Source organism: Pagrus major, chromosome 11, assembly GCF_040436345.1.
Source record: "Pagrus major chromosome 11, Pma_NU_1.0".
NCBI lineage: Eukaryota > Metazoa > Chordata > Actinopteri > Spariformes > Sparidae > Pagrus > Pagrus major.
In genome coordinates, this window is record NC_133225.1 from 17,569,331 (window position 1) to 17,591,265 (window position 21,935).

The following is a 21,935-nucleotide window of genomic DNA, read 5'->3' on the forward strand; positions in this document are numbered from 1 at the left end:
CATAACAAGCTGTTAATTCCAAAAACCCTCAGAATTAAAATAACCTTGTGTATGTGAAAGTAGGTTTTATCTCAAACTCATTTAAAGAAATAATTTAAGAAAAGAGGACTTTATTTTTAAAAGACCAAATGTAGCCAATGACAAAGTGAAAATTAAATACAGGTTTATTTGAGTTGACACTCACAGCAATAAGCACAGGCAAGATCTGACCAGCCTTTGATGAGCTTACTTACTACACAAAACAGAAAGGCTTATGAACAAAAGACATTGACCCCAAACTGTGAGGTCATTCCTCCAAATACAAATCACCTAAATTTGAACTAGTCAGTTTTCTGCAGAAACCTTGGACTTGGTTTTTATCCAGTGTGATAATAAACTAACCTTGGACCATGTCAGAATAAAAGGCATGGATAACAGGTAGCAAGATCAGGTTTTGTCAGATTTCTTTTGTGGATGTAATGTTTCAATAAATCCCCAACAATCCTAAAGATAAGGCAACAGTTATGATATAAACAAAGGAACTTAAACCTCAGTTCATCATAGCGACACAGTTTACTTTGTAGATGTTTTTCTGATTTTCACAATAAATCCTAGACTGGCAGTATATGGACAAACAATTTTTTTTTTTAAAACAAATACAAAAGAAGTGATCATCCGCAGGTGTTCCTGAGTCCAGGGTCAGAGGTGAACGACTCACGATGTTGAGCTTGTGGCGAAGACAGTGACGAGGAGGGTGATTTTGGCCAGATGTAAAATTCAAGGGCACTTCCTGTCCACACACTGCTTTCCTCCCTCTTCATACTCTTGCTTGGAGATCCACATCTGCTGGAAGGTTCCCTGGCAGACAAAACATTTAGTTTGGTTACATTTGCACAAGAACATGATAGGCAGGAACACACACATAACTAAAGACAAAGCTGTCGAGCAAAATGTTAAACAGTTCTCACTCATTTTGCCACCACTTTTATCAAATTACAGCTAATAATGGGTTTTAAAGTTTAAAAATAAATAACGTGCACACTCCAAAAATGTTGCCCTTCTAAAAACGAAAGAAGAATTCATCCATGTAATATGACCACAGAGATAAAATACAAAATTCTCCTTTAAATCTATGGGTATGAATGCCATGGGACTCCTGTGCAGAACCCTATTTCCTGTTCTCAAAAACATCAACCAGGGGTAACCTGATGGTCCAAGAGTCAAGTCACCAGTCTGGAGTTGTTGCTTTAAATCCCATCAGCAGTCTCCCATCCCATGAGAGACTGCCATAAAAACAAATCTTGATATATTCTTCAATCAAAGTTTGAACCGCTTTGTGTCCTTACAAGTGAAGCGAGGATGGAGCCTCCTATCCAGGCACTGAACCGACGCTCCACTGTAGTGTTGTTGGCTATCAGCTTCAGCCTCATGCTCTGCAAAGCACAGACACACATGTCAAACTCTGGTGGGAAATAGGAGTGTTGTGTAAAAATAATGTTAATGTAAATATGTGAGGAAGTAGCGGCATTAACTTACCGGAGGGGTTTTCTGGGAGAGTTCTCTGTTCAGTCGGTCTGTGAAGCCCTGAATGAGTGTGTTTCCTCCAGTCACCACCACACTGCCGTACAGACCCTGAGACACAAGTCAAAAAAGGTCAGTAACTCAGAGTTTCTGGTTTTAACAACACTGAAGATTCAGCAGCAAAAACTTAAGTGCGACAAGCAGGCACCCTTAGCAACGCACTGCTTCTTATCAGATGCTGAACAAATTCTCTGATAACCTCACATTGTTGGATATCAGACAGTTGACTTTCAAGTGTTATTACTCACAAATTGTAATGTACATTTTTTTTGGTTATCCCTATCTGCCTCAACTTGCTTCATCTACGTCTAGTTCAGATAATATTTATATGTATGTGTTTACATTCAGCTACTATTGGCTGAATATCAAGACAGAACGAATACATGAAAATGCAAGGTAGTGCTGATTAGTGTTTAAGTGTTTTAAGCAGCATTTCAATTGAAGCTGCATGTTGGCCTAAAATTCCCCTTTCAGGATTCATCCACATTCCTTGAAAAATGTATTTTCAACGAAGAGTTTGAGCAAGACATCTTTACTTTATTCAGTAATTTGAATAATATTCAAATTGTTTAAAAATACTGGATAATCACCGGCCGGATGTCGATGTCACACATTCCCACGCTGGTCGTCACCACATGGCCAACTCCTAACATGGTGTTTCCAGACAGGCCCTGAAGTGATCACAACAGACAAAAAATAATAAACTTGTAAGACATATTAAGGAACACATTGGGAAAGTTTTTATTACAGAGCTTTCCTTATTTAGGGCAATACTCAGTGGAGTATGTTTTGCTATTTTTGCTTCCCCGTTACCTCCGTAATTAAACTAACAAAGCATTCTGAGTGTGAGTGCACACACCTTGGCGTTCGAGGGGTCAAATAGCCCCTCTGGGATCTTCAGCCTCTCAGCACCGAAGTCACAGTTGAAGCCATTGGGCAGCTCGTAGTGCACAGTGGGCATTTGTGCAGCGACCCTGATGAAAGTGAAGGGGGTTATCTGTTAGTTTGTTATTTAGGGAGGACATTTTTACTTTTCAGTTGATGTTGAGGTAAATAAGTAAAACATAATGTACATCAAGCTGGTAATTATTGCAAAATAAACCATGTATGCATTATACTACTGTATTCCTGGTGCATACAGAGGCAAGATAGTGGGCATCTGTTGAACTGGAGTGAGGCATGTCTCTACATAATGGACAGATTCATAGTATACTGCTAATAATGCTCTTACTGTTCATCATATGGCGAGTCTGACACCTGCAGCACAGATGCCTGGAAGTCCTGGATCACACACTGTCAACAGAAAAACAGGTTAGTCCACATTCAATAAAACATAATATATATCAACCAAATCATACCAGGAGTTAAGAGTTTGCTGCTTACATTACACATGTAGTTGTGCCATGAGCGGGTGACTTGAGGTAGTTTTTCCTTTTTCTTCCAGCTGGCTGGGGATCCCTCTCGCACTGAATCCTGTAAAGACAAACACAGTAGTCAATGCTGTCTGGTATGGAAATAGATGACAGCCAGTACCAATACAGGTGTAAGCACGCAATAAATACAGCCCCACAGTAAAGAGTTAAGTTGGATCCTCCTGGTCATATTTGTACATATTCAGGTCATATTTGGACCTGTCTGCTTCAGGCTGGTCATTATCAAGCGGTCTATTCTGTTTTACATATGCGAACCAAAGCGCTAACACAGCTAACATTGTCATCATCCTGTTTAAAAAAATGGATGTTAATATGCATTCATTTATTTATCCATCCATCCACCCATCCATCAACAGCCCATTAATCAAATTGACAGGAAAAAGACAGATCAGTAAAAACAGTGTTAACAGAGCAAAGCATTTCTAAATCACTGCATGGGTATTTTTAACACTCAAAACACAACTTCTGTGCAAACTGCATTAGTAAAAAAGGTGTATTTGTAAGACAAGATCTTCACCTTCCTCACCTTTGATGCAATCATGTACGGGGGAATTATTTCACAACTCAATTCCTGAAAAAGCTCCCTACACTGCATGCTCATGAAGTCTCCAGCCAGGGGAGATTTGACGATTCCTGTAAGAGAGATCACATGACAAATGAGTCAAAGGAGTGCAGTAAATCTCAACCATGTTTGCATATAACACAGCAACTACACGCTCTGTTTAAACTTGCTCAACTTGATACATCACTATGACCTTACTGTGCCCTTATTGACTACAAGTTCTTCAGATCAGCAATCCGCTGATTCACTCACCACCAAATAGCTTTGTATGTGTGAGCATTATAATACTGTTCTACAACATTAGTTTCATTCTGAGAAGTGATTTAAATCAGGTACCATTTACAGAGAGGGACTAACAAACCTGATGGCTAAATGAAAATCACTCTTGTCCAACAATAGTTCATTATAGTAGCAGAAGCTTGTAATAACTGAACATTTGTAGAAACAGCTGGCTTAATTGATGAGGCGGAGATGCAAGCTCCTACCAGCAGATGGCACCACAAAATCAAAGAGGATAAACACATTCATCAATGGAGGATTTAGGACTATAAAATTTACATGAATCCTCTGAGGTGTTGAATTTCCTCACTAGGCAGAGTCAAATCTGCAGATAGATAGTCACCTCCTGATGATTTCGGACAAATGCTCACCTTGCTGCAGGACATAGCCATCATGCACTGGAATGGCTGTGGTGTGTGTGGCGCCGCTGTCCAGGACCAAGCCTGTGGACCGCCCATTGGCAAAGCTGAGGTACTCAGAGTAAAGGAAATGTGATGCAGTTCAACATACGACAGATACTTTACGCACAGGGGAGATTTGACGGAGATTTGGAATTTGAACTCTTGGTTGGACAACAGCAGCAATTTAAAGATGTCACTTTGGGCTCAGGGAAATTGTGATGAGCCTTTTTCACAATTTTCTAGCCTAAACGATTAATTGTGGAATCAATCAGCCGATTAATATTAAGATAATGATAATGAAAATAATTGTTTGTTGCAGCACTTTTTCTGGATGAAGGTAAACAGTAAAGGATACGCAGATAGCACAGCAGATTTGCAGAGGAAGAAGGCGGGAATGTTGTAATGTTCAAACATCAGCTCCGTTAGTTTCTCCCGTTTCGCTCGCGTGTTCCACTGCAGACACAAAACAGAAAACAGGATGTTTACTACTGATTATAGTCAGCAGAACACAAACTACTAAGTTCCCTCAAGAGGTGATGAGGACTGGCACAGGAAACAAACTCTCCTTGCCTCACAACAAAACAAAACAGCATCTCCAACGTGTCTCCGTCTACAGCTACTTACTATGAGATACAACTAACAAGTTTATATTTTAAGAAATAAAAAGACTTTTAAAACATTTTTTAGAGGACTGGAAAGTGCCAGCATTTTGCTGTTGGATGATAAATTCAGAATACATGAAGACATTCACAGATCAAGTATCCCAGCCTGTGTTGTTCAGATTCCAACTTGTAAAAATGCGAACTCACCGATGCCTCTGACATGAGCACTGGATGCAGGCTGGGTTCAGACTTGAAATGCATCTTGTAGGTGTGATCCAAAATGGCCTGGAAACTGTCCCAGTCCTCAACTGTAAACATCGAATAAAAGAAAACAAGGACATTAACAAGGACAGAGCTTGTTAAAAGTCAAATCACTTTCAAATTACTGATCATTTAATATTTTTGGCTATTGTACAGGTGAGAACAAAGAAGAAACAAAGTAGTTTAAATTCCTTGTTTAGTTTTAGGAAATGGTGTGCAGTTATTGGTGGGAACTTATATTAAATATGTGTTTTATACAGAGAACAATCCAAATATTTCATAAACAAACATCTACAGTTGTGGTCAAACATTTACATGCACTTGTAAAGCATATGTATATCATGGCAGTCTTCAGTCCCAGTGATTTCTTCAGCTCTCATTTTTCTGTGATGTAATGAGTGGAAAATGTACTACTTTGTCAGAAAAAAAACATTCATGAAGTTTGGGTCTATAATTAATTTATTAAAGGTCTTCTGAAAATGTGACAGAATCTGCCGTTTCAAAAATATACATACAGCAACTTAAACAATCAATTTTGATTTAAAAAAAGTTGTGTCAATCAAATTCTGAGTGATTACGATTAATAACAGCTGGTGACTGGACCCATTTTAATAGGGCTTGTTTGATACACCCATTAGACTCAGCCACAAACACTACAGAGCTCAGCATTGATCTGAAAGAGCACATTATTGATTTGTCAGGAAAGTCCCATGGAGCCATTTCAAAGCAGTTACAGGTCCCAAGATCAACTGTACAAACAACTGTTTGTGAGTATAAAATGCATGGCACAGTTATGTCACTGCCACAATCAGGAAGAAAACACAAACTATCACCTGCTGCTGAGAGAAAATTGGTCAGGATGGTCAAGAGTCAACCAAAAAGCACCAAAGGCAAGTCTGCAATGAATTAGAAGCTGCTGGAAGACAGGTGTCAGTGCCCATGGTCAAGTGTGTTTTGCATTGCCGTGAGCTGAGAGGCTGCCGTGCAAGAAAGAAGCCCTTGCTCCAGACGCGGCACCTTAAAGCTCGACTGAAGTTTGAAAAACTTTAGGAAAAACCTTCTGGAGGAACGTTCTGCGGTCGGATGAAACCAAAATGAAGTTGTTTAGTCACGATGAGCAGTATGTTTGGAGTCGAGAAGGTGAGGCCTTTCACCCCAACAACACCAGACCTACTGTCAAGCTTGGTGGTGGTAGTATTATGCTGTGGGGTTGAAATCACTGGAACTGAAGACTGCCATGATATACATGTTCTTTACAAGTGAATGTAAACTTGTGACCACGACTGTAAGTCCTGTACACAAAGACATATCTTGAGCACATAGCACCAGTGTTCTCAGTGTATGTCTGTACTTTATTCTTGGCTACAGGCCTACATAAAAATCAACGTCACAAAAAACATGTATCTTTCATCATCATCATCACTGCTGGGTCAGGTGGTGGAGAAAATAGAGCAATGATGAGCTTTTTTGGATAATAATTTGAGCGCCATGCGCCAATGTTCCAGGTCAGCCCTCTGAGGGAGCCTGTGGTCTCACGGTGCTGTTCTGCTGCAATTAAGATTGGTGTCACACTTGTCCCTAAATAGCCTCACAACCAAACTCCACTGGACCACATTCTGATGAGCATCATCAGCTAGGTCAGTGCACCAGAGCGCTCCTTTCATATCTGCTGTTGCTGATTCTCCAGACAGAAATCAGACCCACCTGTAGATGTGTATGTACATTTTCAGCTTGGCTTTAAATGTCTTAGACTGATGACTAACCTAATTGGTCAATATAATATCAATCAAAAGAAATTCATTGTCATCAATTATTAAGTTATTAATTAAGTTATTATTAAGTTAAGTTATTTGATAACCTCACTGTGGGCTCTGGGAAATTACAATGATTATGATTATAATATATTTTCTTTGACTTTTTATAAACTTAACAAAAAATTGATCAATCAAAAGAACAAGGAAAAGATTAGTTAATAGTTATAATAATCATCAGCTTCAACACTGTTTTGGATGAAAGTTGTCAAACTGAGAAACAATATAGTTTCAGCTAAATAACACTGAACAGATGTGAGAAAAGCACGGCAACATTAACAGATAATGGGGTAAAAAAAAATCAGGAAATCTGAGACTGAAACTGAGCTTCAGGACAAAGCTTTGGAAAATAATCCAAAATCAAACAGTGATTTATTTTGAGTTCAACTCTACATCAGCACCAAGGACAGCTCTGGAAATGCAACCCACATCTGGCTTTGGATGTTCAACACGACCACAATTTGACAAGAACCAATCAGGATGGGAAAATACGTCAGGCAGAGGTGGCGCTATACCAAAGACGGGCCTTCCATCAAAAGGCCGCTAGACGGTCTTCAAATAATCTCATTAATATTCATGATGAACAGCAGTCATCTATACGTCAGTCAGCGTTGTGACGAGTTCGTCTACAAAGTCGGTCGTCAGACCAAAACGGCCTAATTATGGATATGGATCAAGCAGACAGGAATATAAATATTCATTAGTGAATTTACGTCACAGACAACGACAGAAAAACACATATAACACATATACAAACACACAACACATATGTATTCGTGTGGGTTGTAAGTGATATACATGTCCACAAGCAAGAGGTGGCTGTTAAAAATCAGAATTCTTATTTTATTTCCATGAAAAAGAAAAAATTAATAAGTCATACGTCACGAGTTAACACTCACTCATGCCATTCTTGAGCGGAGACATGACCTCCATGTTCTCCCTGGGTACCCTCAGCTGGTTGGTATCAATATAGTAGGTGGTACCACTCTGCTTGCCCTTGTCACCATCTGTCTCCATGGGCGTGCTGCCATCCTCTCGGTCAAGGGTCACGCCGATCACCGTAGGGAAGTCCGCCTTAGACAAAACAAAAAACAGGTCAAGAAGATATTCTCACAACCTCTGACAATAATAATAATTTTAATAATATCTGATAAGAATGAAACAAATTCAATAAAACTGTTATCTGAAGATCAACCGCACCCCAAACAATGAATTACAAAACTTCCATTTTTGTGAAACTGTGAAGGTGAGGTAATGCTCGTCTGTCTTAAAAAGACAAAGATTACAATTGTTTTGAAATACTCAAAAGTACCTGATCTCATTGTGTAATGATTTGGCTCACACTGACTAATTCATCTTGCATAAACAATGTCTGCACAGAAAAACTGAAGTTGTCCAACTGGCGTTTTGTTCCCATCAGTATTTTGACTTGCCATAGTAGGAAAAGAAATAGGTGTTACACATAACATCAATGTTTAATTCAAGTGTCCCAGTAAGTCATGACAGTGTGACAGTGAGCGTGCATGCACAATAGCTGGACTCTGAAACTGATGTCACTAAATGGGATTCAGTGATCATTATTATTCATCATCATTATCCACACACTTTCTGGTTTGCACTAATTGGACAATTTTTAATACCCATATTTATTATTTATTGTTTGTAAATAACAATACCAAACTGTTCATATTATAAATACTATGTCATATTGTAAATACCAAGTTCATATTGTAAATACTATGTATGTACGAGGTAATTCTATTTCTTATCTCTTATTATATTTAGTTTATTTTTTACTTTTTATTATTGTTTAAGTGTGATACTGTCCTTTGGCTGCTGTGACTAAGGAATTTCCCCATTTGCGGGACAAATAAAGGAATTCTGATTCTGATTCTGATCCTACTGTGACTAGTGCGTTTGTTTCTAAATCATTCTAACAATATTTGAAACCATGTTCAATACCACAGAGAAAACACAACATTGAGAGCATTTTAGGCTCATAACAAGGCTTTTGTGTTAAGAACAAAAGCATCTAAATTAATTCACTTCTGGAGGAGGTGAAGCTATGTAGGTAGTGCAACATGCATGTGTCAACTTGCTGTCGGAGAGCAGAGCAAAAATATGCAGCTGGTACTGGTGTATCGATACTGAAAAAAAAAAAAGTACTGAAGCAGTTTTAAAAATTCAGAAGCGATCAAATCAGAGAGGAACATATGATATAACAATCAGATCTGAATTAGCAACTATCCAGGTAATTGATTTTCATAAAGTTTAACTACACATTGATGCACAATGGGTGACATTTTATTTTCAAAAGATTTTACATTACATGGCACAAATTGTAAAAGAGAATGGATTTTCACTACAGGTGGTGAACAGGGCAAACAACACTGGCATTTCTATGAGACCACTGTTACACTGATTAAAGGCACTATGTGGAAATTTCAGAAAATCAATGTTATTAACGACACCTTCGTATGTTAAATGAACTGCCATAAGCATCCTGTTGCTCAAGCTTGCATTGTGCCATAAGCCAAAACAATAACATGACATACAAAAGAGTGAACGTGATTGACTTGGCATCATGTTGATAGATTATGACTAACCCTACTGCTGGTCGTTTGTCGACGTGAGCAGAATCTATTTCTAAGCTAACGTTAACTAGTGTTGCACACTGTTAGCGCTGCAGGGAAGCTGAAGCACTCGGGAGGGTTCTTTAACGTCACCTTGGAAATCAGTCCAGCTGTTATAAGCAACCGAGAAAGTCAGGGCAAGAAAGGTCTAATTTTTCAAGTTACAATTCTTGTAAACATTTGCAATAAAAAGCAATCAATACATGTAAATTGCTTCACAGTACCTTTCATGAGAGTATGGCTAATCAGTGGCCATCCCTGACACTTCTCTTAACAAACTAATATTTACAAAACCAAGATCCCCACCTGAAGCACAGATAAATCAAACCAAGTGAGTACTCCAGAACGATCTGAAGTCAATTAATGCTTCAGTCTCCAGGGTGACAGCCCTCATTTCATGACATTGACGTACCCTCAGAGGGAAGATGAAGATGACAGAGGAAGAAAAGACAGATAGTTAATCAGGTCATGAGTGATCCACTTACCTTGGGACAGTCTTCTCCTGCGTAGCCAGCCCTCACAGAGTATGAGCCAATGTCGAACACCAGAGCTCCCACCTCATCTGCAGAAATGAGAAAAAGGGCTGTGAATTTAAAATGTAAATTCAAGAACACCTTACACAACAACTACAGCTAGGGATTCAATGATACACTATATGAACAAACTACTGATATCAGCCACTTTCAGTTATATTTGTGTTTGCTTTTACATGCTTTTATGTGAAAATATGATCCACCTCAGAGGAATGTCAGTGCGGTTTAAATCCTCCACAAAGACTCGGACTCAGGTCTCTCAAATGACAAAAGGCATTTTACTTTGTGCAATATATCTTTTCACTGAATTGAGTACATAAAGAGTAGTTCCTTAAAACCATACCCACACCATACACCACCACACAAGATGAAAACTGAACGCATCAGCTGTTTACACACTTTAAAAATCCCCTCTCTGCCACTTTATCTGCTAATGTCAGCTTGAGATTGCTGTTCTGGTAGTTTTTCAGTATCGTTCTTAAAACCATGTGTCGTTACTTTTTTTCAAATCTTTCCTGAGAGTACACTGCTTACCATAAATGACGAGCTAGGTATAGAATAAGTTACATATGTTTTACACAATTTGTACTTGTTCAATGCTTCACCAATTAAAACTTAGCAAAAAAAAAAAAAAAGGATAACTTGTAGAGCTGAATAAACCCCTGGCGGTAGAGGGGGTAGAGCTAGCGTCTTGTTATCGCAAGGTTGGTTGGATCGTTGGTTCGATTCCCCTGGTCTGCATGTCAAAGTGTCCTTGGGCAAGATACTGAATCCCAAACAACTCCTGATGTGCTGGTCGGCACCTTGCATGGCAGCCACCGCCATCAGTGTATGAATGTATGTATGAATTACTGTAAGTCGCTTTGGACAAAAGCGTCTGCTAAATGCCCTAAATGTAATCTAATGTAATTAGTAAAAGTAGATTAGACACAGAAAGTTGTGACTTAAATGATTCCTGTAGAAATTAGGTCTGTTACTAGTTACTTTGCAGATTCAGATTATTCAATGTTTATAGGCTATTATTTGTGATATGTTACCAATCAGATATTGTTGTGGACAAGACATTGTGTGAGAGGTTGTTGCATCAGAGCCAAAGTAGGACATTTTTGAATTAGTTTATTTTATCTGCAGTCTGACAGAAAAAAATACTGATATCGATAATCAGAACATGCTGAATATGCTAAATTTTTACCCCTAGTAGAACTACCAATATGCTGCTCAGTACTGGTGCAGATCACAAAGCTACCTACACATTTATTTATTCCTGACTTAAACTGTCATGCTCTTTGTGCAATATACATCTTAAAATAAAATGCATATCAAAATTAACTTCTCATCAACTCACTACACATGCTTTTCCTACTGGATTTTTGTCAGAACTGTTAACAAAAATTAATGTTACAATGTCATGATCAAACATAAAATATAAAGTATATTGTTGTTATGTTTTTGTTTGTTATTGTATTCCAATACTGAAGCAACTAAATGGCTACAATGTGATAATAATTTGTGTCAAATGTCTTTTTGTTTTCTTGTATTTTAATTAAATACCTTTTCTCACACCAGGATTTTGTATTATATTTGGATAACAAAAACATGCATCTGTAATCTGTTATTGTAAGATACTCTTTGATGTATTTGTGGCCATCTCTTATTGTCAATTAATACATTGTTAATCAGTTAAATTCTTAACGACGATTAATCCAGATCCACTTATTAAAGAAGTTATGTCGGTTATAGATGTAAAGTTCTCTCTTGGATATAATGTCAACAGAGGGGCAACAACTTAGCAGCCTAACCTCATTTTATATTTAAGGTACCCTGTGAGCTCAGTCACTATTCTGAGAAAGATATATTTAACGTTAAAGTTACACAAACAGACGGGATGTGTTCATGAGCTCGGCAAGCCCCCTTTCATTCATTTCCTTGCTCGCTAGCTACGCGGTACCGGGCTTTATTTACATGATTGTTGTGTACGGAAACAAACTAAAGCCGCTAAACGCCGCACTTAAAGAGTTAACAAGTTTATATATTCTTAAATTCGTGCCGATTAAAAATGCTAGCAAGAATGCAGCATTCATCTACCAAGGAGCTAGTTAAACGTTAGCACAGCTAGCATAGCTAGCTAACTCTAAAGCTGGCTAAAGCTACAGCACGGGAAAACGTGGACAGCAGTTTTGATATTATAGTCATAAAATCCCACTCACCGCCTCCATACACTCCGCCACTCATCGTCTAAGTTATCTCAACAGCAACTTTCCTGATATAAGTTATTACAGCAGAATCACAACCGCTAAACGGTTAATCACAACAAAGGAAATGTGTTAGCATGGATCCATCTAACAAAGCAGGCGCCAGTCTGCGTAGCGACATTGACCAATCAGAATGCAGCACAGCATCGGTACTTCCGCTTCTTCTTCTTCTTGTGTGTGACGGAAATATCAAGGGACCGCAAGCACTTCTTCCATGCTCTGGAGTGGACGTGGCCCACTGAACCTGACATCAACGTGAGTGAAAACTGACTATAAGTAGCATAAACTTACTTTTAATCGTTAAAAACTGACATTGCGACACTGTACGTGCAAGCTTTATAACACCAGGGTCGTGTTTTTGAGTGTTAGGTGCAGGACCTTGAGTCACGGTCGTTTAGACACAACAAGATTGACGCTGATCTCGGCGTCCATGTCACGTCAGCTGCAAAAGTAGCAACAGTGACATGCGGACATGCAGAATTTATCATTTCAAAATGCAAACTTGTAACTATCCTTTTGTTCTACATTCGGCGGCATTCTCGTTGTCTATTTCCGTGTCATAAATTAGTTCAGTTTTCCACAGCCTCGTGGGTGTCCAAAGTTGGATTATTGGCGCAGGCGCAGAGGGTGGACATGCTTGACTAACTTTTTGGTTATGGTTATATAACCCACGTAACAACTGTTGCAACCAGTGAGTTATTAACAGTGTCACATGTTATTGTTTAACTTGTTGGTTCGACTTCATTTGACTTTCTTTCTGCAGTTTTCTTTTTATACTGAGTTAATACCAGAATATAAGGCATTTTTGCACATGGTCTATTAAATATCAGAAAATAAGCAATAGGGAGCCCTAAATAAAATGATAAGCAATTAATAGATTAGCAAACTTGTTTCTGATGAATCTTGTGTCAATCAATTAATTGAGTATTCAACTTCATTTCATCTTAGAGTAAAATGTCTTGCACTGTATTTACGTTATGCATTCATAGAGAATGGATTTTTTTTATGACAAACGGCTCCTATTTTTATACCAGCTTCCCCTGGTCAACACCTGTTGACACTGTTTGCTCACATTCCCTGTAGCTCAAGTTCACTGTATCCTGCACTGGAATACAACACAGCTGATTTTAAGTGCTGTATTGTAGGCAACTGGACTTGTTTCAGCTTCTTGAAGACATTTCACCTCTCTTCCAAGAGAGGCCAAGGAGATTGTGATAAGCATTTTTTACCATTTTCTGCAATTATATCAAATAAACAGTTATTCCCTAGATAAAAATCTGCAGCCCAAGACAGAACAAGCTCATATTAACCTTGTGGTGAGATAGTTCTGTCAACAAATGTTCCTCAAACATATTTTAACAAGTAAAATTAATTTTGACTTGGTTTGCTTCCAGCATCCATGCAGCGCTGCCTGACTCTGACCCTTGCCCAGCACAGCCGGCTCCTCTTGAGAAATAAACTACCATCTGTCCGCTGCCAGCAGTCAGCCGCCATGTCAGGTCTCCTCATCAACCAGCCCAAATACTCCTGGCTGAAAGAGCTGGGCCTGTCAGAGGACAACCCTGGTGTTTACAATGGGAGCTGGGGAGGCAGTGGGGAAGTCATCACATCTTACTGCCCCGCCAACAATGAGCCGATTGCCAGGGTGACCCAGGCAACTCTGGCAGAGTATGAGGAAACTGTCCAGAAGACGAGGGAAGCTTGGAAGATGTGGGCAGATATTCCAGCTCCCAAAAGAGGGGAGATTGTGAGGCAGATTGGAGATGCGCTTAGGAAGAAGATCAAAGTCCTTGGGAGTCTGGTGTCTCTAGAAATGGGCAAGATCTACGTTGAGGGAGTTGGAGAAGTTCAGGAGTACGTTGATGTCTGTGATTATGCTGTCGGTCTGTCCAGAATGATTGGAGGGCCCATCCTGCCTTCAGAAAGACCAGGCCACGCTCTGATTGAGCAGTGGAACCCAGTTGGTCTTGTCGGCATCATCACTGCCTTTAACTTCCCTGTGGCTGTCTACGGCTGGAACAACGCCATCGCTCTGACCTGCGGCAACGTCTGCCTCTGGAAAGGAGCTCCAACCACACCTCTCACAAGTGTTGCAGTTACCAGGATTGTGGCTGAGGTGCTAGAGCAGAACAACTTGCCTGGTGCTATCTGCTCCATGACCTGCGGAGGCGCTGATATCGGCACAGCCATGGCGAAGGATGAGCGTGTGGATCTGGTGTCCTTCACTGGCAGCACCCACGTCGGCAAGATGGTGGCCATGATGGTGCAGGAAAGGTTCGGCCGTAAGCTGTTGGAGCTGGGTGGAAACAATGCAATCATTGTATTTGAGGATGCTGACCTCAATCTGGTGGTGCCCTCTGCTGTCTTTGCATCTGTGGGAACCGCTGGCCAACGCTGCACCACAACCAGACGGCTGATGTTGCACGAGAGCCTTCACGACGCAGTTGTCGAGAGGATAGCCAAGGCCTACAAACAAGTCCGCATCGGGGACCCCTGGGATCCCAGCACCTTGTATGGGCCTCTGCACACCAAACAAGCTGTGGATCAGTATCTGGCAGCTATTGAGCAGGCCAAGCAGCAGGGTGGCACTGTGATCTGCGGAGGAAAGGTGATGGACCGTCCTGGAAACTACGTGGAGCCCACCATCATCACAGGGCTGGCTCACGACGCTCCCATTGTCCATACCGAAACCTTCGTCCCTATACTGTACGTGCTCAAGTTCAAGACAGAAGAGGAGGCATTCACTTGGAACAACGAGGTCCAGCAGGGCCTCTCCAGCAGCATATTCACCAAAGATATGGGTCGGGTTTTCCGCTGGCTTGGGCCCAAAGGATCCGACTGCGGCATCGTGAATGTCAACATTCCTACAAGCGGAGCTGAAATCGGAGGAGCCTTTGGTGGAGAGAAACACACCGGAGGTGGAAGAGAGTCCGGCAGTGACTCGTGGAAGCAGTACATGAGGCGTTCAACCTGCACGATAAACTACAGCAAGGATCTCCCTCTGGCACAGGGAATCAAGTTCGAGTGAAGCCTTCAGGTGGTTTGTTCACGTTCGATGAGCCCAAAAGGACAACACTAAATGGTTTAGTGGCAGAGTTATGCCGAGCAAATGCTTAACATTTATCTTTGCATTCAGAAAGGTCAGTTTGAATTTTGAAATCTGGTGTAATTTTGGATCAGTTTCGGTGTCCTGTATCAGATCTATGTCTATGGTAGTTGCATTAGATATTAATCCTGGATTTGAACTAACAGTTTGAAAATGGTTTTGTGTGAGGGGTCAAGGTCAAGTTCTGTTCTTTTAAATGGGTGGTGTGCACTTTTCTATAAGCACTTAGAAAGTTGGTTTGAGTGCTAGATAACTGTACCAGATACTTTATACTGTATGAGAAAATAAATCTTAAATTTATTTTGGAAGAAAAACTGGAGTGGACATTATTACAGTGCAGATTAAATCATTGTAATACAATCAGGATTTCACCACAGACAATCTTGTCATCAAGTTTTTCAAGGTTCATAGAGGCTTTGAAATAGCTATTAAAAGTCAGCATTAATATACTGTGCTTTGCATCCAGCACACGTAAGAGACACACTGTGATTTCCTGGCAATAAAACAACAAATAATAAAAGACTCCATGTGGACTTGGCTGGACTTTTCTTTGTAAAATATTAAAGAGAATGTTAGAAGGAGCAGCACTAATCAAATAAATATATTTCTGAGTTTTTATTATTACCTTATTAAAATTATTAAGTATAATGTAGTGTTTGGTGTATTTGAGGAGAAGAAGAAAAGAATATTCCAAAATGATTGGCATTAAGAGTAAATGTCCAGTGCAGAGTGACTACAACTTGATGGTCTGGTAGGCAGGCACAGTCCTTAGGTTTGTACTGTTTCTGGTGCAAAGATTGAGTTATACATTATCGTAGGAACCATATTTGTCTTCCAAAACAAGTGTAACGTTGTAGTTTTAGATAATGGTTAATATTTGATTAACAGGTGGGAAAACATGCTTGTAGGCTTTTTCACAGCAGACATGTTTGTTATAGTGGGAAATGCACATGTTTTATAACAAACAAATCTGTTCTATTGAAGTGTCACAGTAAGTGTGCAGCTAAATGGAATTCGGCCATCATTAGTTTTATTATTTACACCTGTACTTTATCTAAGGCGTAATTGTTATAATGTCAAAATGTCTTCAACGAGAGGTACTTTTTAAATTCCTCTTTAAAGCGTGTTTGGAAAATTCTAGACTGACTTACTTATTTTGCATTTCTAAGCATTTCTTGTAAAAGACCTGCAGTTAATGTCATCTTGGATCCACCCTGTTTCTTGAATTCCACCCAGTGCATGCTGGGAATGGTCCAGCACAATGAATCTTCCTCAATATCAGAAATTCTTCTACCAAACCCTACCTAACAGCAGAGCTCTTCCCACTTTGTTAGATGTTACCATCACCATGAACCGATCCTGGAAGTCAGTAATACAACATGTTTGCCACAAATAACACAATTACTATAACTTATCATGTAGTGTCTTTAAGTACAGTATTGAAGAAATCAACTCTGTCCCTTTAATAGAAATACTACTCCATCTCCCATCCTCCATGCCCCCCATATGCTCACCCTCCCACTCAGCAGCTCTCCACCTCATACTCCGGCACCGTTTCTCTCTCTCCATTTACTGCTCCTCCCAGCAGCATCTACACTCGCAGCTGAAAGGAACCGAAACAACAGCGACTCATAATCCATGCCATTTAGGACGTATGCAGAAAACACCCACTTCCTCTGCTACTCCTCTGCACTGGAAAAAGGTAGAAAAGCTTTAATTGTTTTGTCTAAATTTAGAGTTTGTGCTGCGCGTTAGTGTGCACATTGTCCAGCGTTTCCTCTAGATTCATTCATCTGTGATTCACAGCAAAATCACTACAATCACTGCCAGCAGGGTGCATCTGAAATTGTAGATTTTGGCAAAATGTAAAGCACAAGATGCACTTTGACACAGTTTGGAATCATATTTTTATTCTAACAAAGCACCAGGAGAAGATCTGAAATCTGCACTCGAAGCCTAATTTGAATTAAACGAGAGATGGGTGTGGAGCCACCACTAACAGTTACTTCACCACTGCAGAATTAACAGAGGAAACACTGGTGACTGTGGTGTTCTGGTTGTGGGCTCATCAAACCGATCTGTAGTTCAGGCATCAAGGGTAGTGTTTGGTTTTTCAAGTCTTATCTCTTGTTATGGACCTGTGGTGCACCAAAATGTCAACTCAAAATAACTGAGGGCTGGTGGTAATAAATTAATGATCATCTGGTATCAAAGCGTTGCAGCTGTAACAGGAGCCATTTGAAATTTGGCATTAGCACATCAGGGTTGTTCCTCACTTCCTTTAATTTTTCCCCCCCAAACACCCGACTTGTGTGATTCACTTCTTTGGAAACTCAGAGCATGTTAGTTCATGCTTTGTGTTAGTAGTTGCACCCCTGATTTACGGAAGTGTCTGGGATTCCCCTGGACTTAAAATGCTCTCACTTCTTCTCTTTGCACATTTCCTCTGCAGCTTCTCCCTGAAACAAAAGCTACACACTTCAGGCCCACTCACTCTGGTGTTCATTGACTCCTTTTCTGTTCATTTTACACATGACACAGGTGCTTTTTTTGAAACAGCTTTTAATACAGATGTATGACAGGAGACACTTATGATGTTGCATTTTTAGGACATGAAATTTCAGTCTCAAAATAGTCTTTTGGGATATTTTTCATATTTTCAATATTTTCAAATGCATGTATGATAAACGGGCTCTGTGGGACTTCTGTGTCATGCTGAAAGCTGGCGTTGCATTATGTTTGCAGGCTCCATTTTCTAAACTAACATTAGCTACTGTTGCTCTCTGTAAGCGGAGCAGATAGAGGCACTGAGGCGAGGCACTCGAGAAGGTGCAGGAAATCACATCTGTTGGACTGTCACAGAAAATCCGACCTGAGTCCTTCACAAAGAAATCCACAGTCTAGCAGCATTCAACATCTTCTTATTTTTCAGGTCAAACTACAATCCACTTACATATGGCCAATAAAAAAGTGATTAATACATGAAATTCTACAAATTGTTCCATGGAGCCCCTTTAATATTATTTTTAACAAATTAATTCTTACTTATAAGAGCAGCCACAGATATTTTTTTTTTTATGTTTTATTGTTTTATTGTTATCACTTATCCTCTATTCCTATTATTTGTTCTGTTACATGTATGTTTTTACTGATTTTATGTGCATGAGTGAACGACCATTCCACAAAAAAGTTCTATTTTACTCTATTTTTTAATTGAGACAAATAGGAATTTTAAGTTTTTAATCACATGATATGAATACTTAATGTGATAGCATATAGACAATAAAGCATTTACAACTTAAAGGTGCTCTTTGTAAGAAAAGATTTTTGAGTCTCATGCCCAACTTGTCAAATAATGACGCTTTGGGATGGCAGCCGACCCGACCTACAATCCCAAAGCGTCAGTTTTTGACAAGTTGGGAATGAGACTCAAAAATCAACCTTAGAAATAGCACCTTCTAACAAAACAGCCAAGAGAAACGGGGAAGGTCTCATTTTTCCCAGCACATTAACTTGCACTCTGCTCACATATGGCCAATAAAAAGTGATTAATGCACGTAAATTGCTACAAATTGTTACATAGAGTGTAGCTAAATATGTATCACCTCTTCCCAAAACGGACACCATGTCAGTTCTTCATTGCATATGCATGTTTCTGTCCCCCTGCTGTATTCATTTGGATAGCAACAGTACTTGTCTTTTGCCATCAGTAAAACCTGACTCCACATTTGGTGGAGTCATTTGGCTGTCAAGGGTGTGACTCGAACACACCACGAGAGGCATTATCACAGAAATGATGAGGGCACTTCACCAAGCTGCTGCTGTGACTGTCTCTCATGGGCCAACAACAGCACTGAGATAAGACAAGAACCTGACACTGGGACAGAGCAAACTGCTGCTAGGTACACTCTGGACTTACACGTGAAATGAAGTGATCACTTCTGAGAACAAATGCATGAATGTAGCTGTGACCAACAAAGGATCTTTATTGGTATAGTAATATCTGATGTACCAGATCTCCCTTTCGTGGTTTTGATTGGGTAGGATGCAGTGCAGGTAGCCATACATTCTGATTTAAGTACCGTAGAAGAAGGGTTTTCTTTTTGAACATCTGCACTGTGTTCACATATAGGCACAGCAGCATAATCAATATTTACAAATGGCATTAAAATGATCCAGTATGGGGCAAAGGAACATAATGTGTCCTTTAAAGAGATAGTTCGTCAGCAGTGTTTGACTGGAGATGGATAATTTAAATTGAGCCAGTCAAGCCCAAGCTGTTCCAGTCAGCAAGTAAAACCCTGAAACTGTCAACATCTATTTTCCTCATCAGAGAGAGAGGGGGAGAGAAGTGGTGGTGAGCCCAGCGAGGCACGCATATTTTAAGTCACTTTGCACTCTTCAAGAGGGCCCTTTTTTCAATAATCCATTATGCATAGCAGCTCTGGCTCTCCCTGGTATTTCTCCTACCTTCTTGACGTCAGTTGCCATTTGTGAGGGTTACCCTGGCAACGGCCAGCCTCCCCGGGAGATGTCTGGTGGATAAGACGGCCCTGATAAAGCCTTTTAAGGTTCTACTGTTGCTGCACCTTTTAATTGCCTTTGATACAGTGGAAGTATAACATGGAGGTCGTCGGGCCGCGTCGCCACATGTGGGCAGAAAAAAAAATGTGAACATGCAGATAAAAATAGGCATTGAGGAGCTGCTTCAGATTGACGTCCCATTATCTCCACTTGATTCAATCACCCATGTATTGGGCTCGTTTTTGAGCCATCCTGTGAAACTGACTTGGACATGATGGATCTATTTGGCCACGTTGTGCTCTCCTCTTCCGTTATGCAAAAGACACATGTGTACGACCTATTTTAACAATGTGCCATTGTTGTAGTGATGAGATAATATGTAAAGGCTAGAAGCAGCACGCAGCCCATTGTGATGCCTTTGAACAATGTGATAATGGGATAATATGAAAAGATCAAATATCATCCAAGTTATCCTTGTAAGTCATAAAACCCTAAATCCCCCCTGGCATGCAAACATGTCCCTGTACATTATCGATTGTAACAGTAGATTCTTATTTAGAATTGCAGCAGACGCCTAAAACCACCCTCACATTCAAATGATTTAATTCATCTTCCTGACTGATACTGTACTTTGAGCTCCGTTACATGTGCAAAACGCACACTGAATTTGCATTGATGCAAAAATGTCACATTCGTAGGCAACAATACAGTTGAGTTACTGTATACGACACCCATTCCAGGCTCCAGGAGGCTATTTATAGCCACACCAACATGTATGTCTTTCTTTTTTTTTTTCAGACACCAGGCTATTGATGTGCTATTTTTACAGTGTCAATTCGCTCCCTCCCTCTCCTTTTGGTTGCCAAGCAATGGGCCAAAGGACCTGATTGGCCAAGGATGTGCTTTTGGACACCTTGACTCTGATTCTCAACTGGTTAATAAATTCTGTCTTTATGCTCACTATAGAGGCAGGGAGCTGAAGAGTTCATATTACAGTGATGAACTGACTTTTTATGACTAGTTGCATGATTTATATCTACATTTGAGCAACCATTTGTCATCATGCAAGGTATGACCAAAAACCTGCATTGTTTACCATCATGCTATGCATTTAACAATAAAAATGTCAAGGTGTCATGATTTTTGTGAGGATGGAAAGACTATTTTTCTCTAATTATATGCTAGTGTAGAGGAATTGATAAACTAGTACGTTTCTCATTTTCAATTGTCCAGAAACATATGAGTATTGCATTTTGAAAATTTCAGGATTTATTAATGTTTTACATTTGATAATATCTTATTTCCATGCTGTATTAATGACAAACCAACAACAACATATGTTTCTGCGATCATATTAATCCTAATCCTCATAATGTGTTTAGGGGGAAATTGGTCTGACACACCTAAACGACTGCTGTGTGAGTGAATTCAATTAGACTTAATCTGACCCCATGCCACTCCGAAAGGAAACCAAGGGCTGGGCAACTTTCATCTTCCCTCCATTGATTGTGGCTCGTGCAGAGATATGGAAAAGCCTATCCCACTGCTCCCTTTCATTGGCCCCATTAAAAATTCATCCTGTCCTAATGGAGAGAGATCCTTTTCAATGAGCCCACTGCAGGCCAACTGTGGTGTGCCGGGGTGAGACTTGGCACAGCTGTCTCCTGGCACAATCCAAACCTTACAGCTTTAAATTTTGGGTGCTTTTTTGGGGGTGAGAAAACTGATTTTATCTTCACTGTTCTGTATTTTAAGCTTTAATAGTCTAGCAACAGAAAAAAAAAACAAACATATTTCTCTAGTAAATTTCATTGTCTTCATGTCACTTGGTATAAATAAGATTACTGATTATAAGCAGATCATGCTTGCACCAAGTAAGTCATTTATTAATCTGATGACTATTTTTTTGATTTATGGAACAATCATTTGGCCTGAAATGCCAGAAAATGTGGAAATACTACATTTTCAAATGTTTATT

At 39.8% G+C, this 21,935-nt stretch overlaps 2 protein-coding genes across 4 annotated transcripts; one reads left to right on the forward strand and one right to left on the reverse strand.

Moving 5' to 3' along the window:
* Positions 1-146: 146 nt before the first annotated feature.
* Positions 147-12,476, reverse strand: actl6a (actin-like 6A). 2 transcript variants are annotated; one of them, XM_073475922.1, is made up of 14 exons: positions 12,283-12,476; positions 10,028-10,104; positions 7,809-7,983; positions 5,045-5,145; positions 4,591-4,688; positions 4,206-4,300; positions 3,511-3,626; positions 2,944-3,033; positions 2,792-2,853; positions 2,420-2,534; positions 2,151-2,231; positions 1,516-1,611; positions 1,326-1,412; positions 147-837 (listed from the first exon to the last, which is right to left on the reverse strand). In XM_073475922.1, exons 1-14 carry the CDS (start codon positions 12,305-12,307, stop codon positions 757-759), a joined length of 1,299 nt encoding a protein of 432 aa, XP_073332023.1. In that variant the 5' UTR covers positions 12,308-12,476; the 3' UTR covers positions 147-756. The 2 variants fall into 2 exon arrangements, with proteins under 2 accessions (XP_073332023.1, XP_073332024.1); XM_073475923.1 differs by having other exon boundaries at positions 3,520-3,626; positions 12,283-12,469.
* An 18-nt stretch (positions 12,477-12,494) lies between these two features.
* Positions 12,495-15,966, forward strand: aldh7a1 (aldehyde dehydrogenase 7 family, member A1). 2 transcript variants are annotated; one of them, XM_073475920.1, is made up of 2 exons: positions 12,495-12,582; positions 13,722-15,966. In XM_073475920.1, the coding sequence occupies exon 2, from the start codon at positions 13,727-13,729 to the stop codon at positions 15,353-15,355; it is 1,629 nt and encodes a 542-aa protein (XP_073332021.1). In that variant the 5' UTR covers positions 12,495-12,582; positions 13,722-13,726; the 3' UTR covers positions 15,356-15,966. The 2 variants fall into 2 exon arrangements, with proteins under 2 accessions (XP_073332021.1, XP_073332022.1); XM_073475921.1 differs by lacking the exon at positions 12,495-12,582 and adding an exon at positions 12,936-13,018.
* Positions 15,967-21,935: the final 5,969 nt, after the last annotated feature.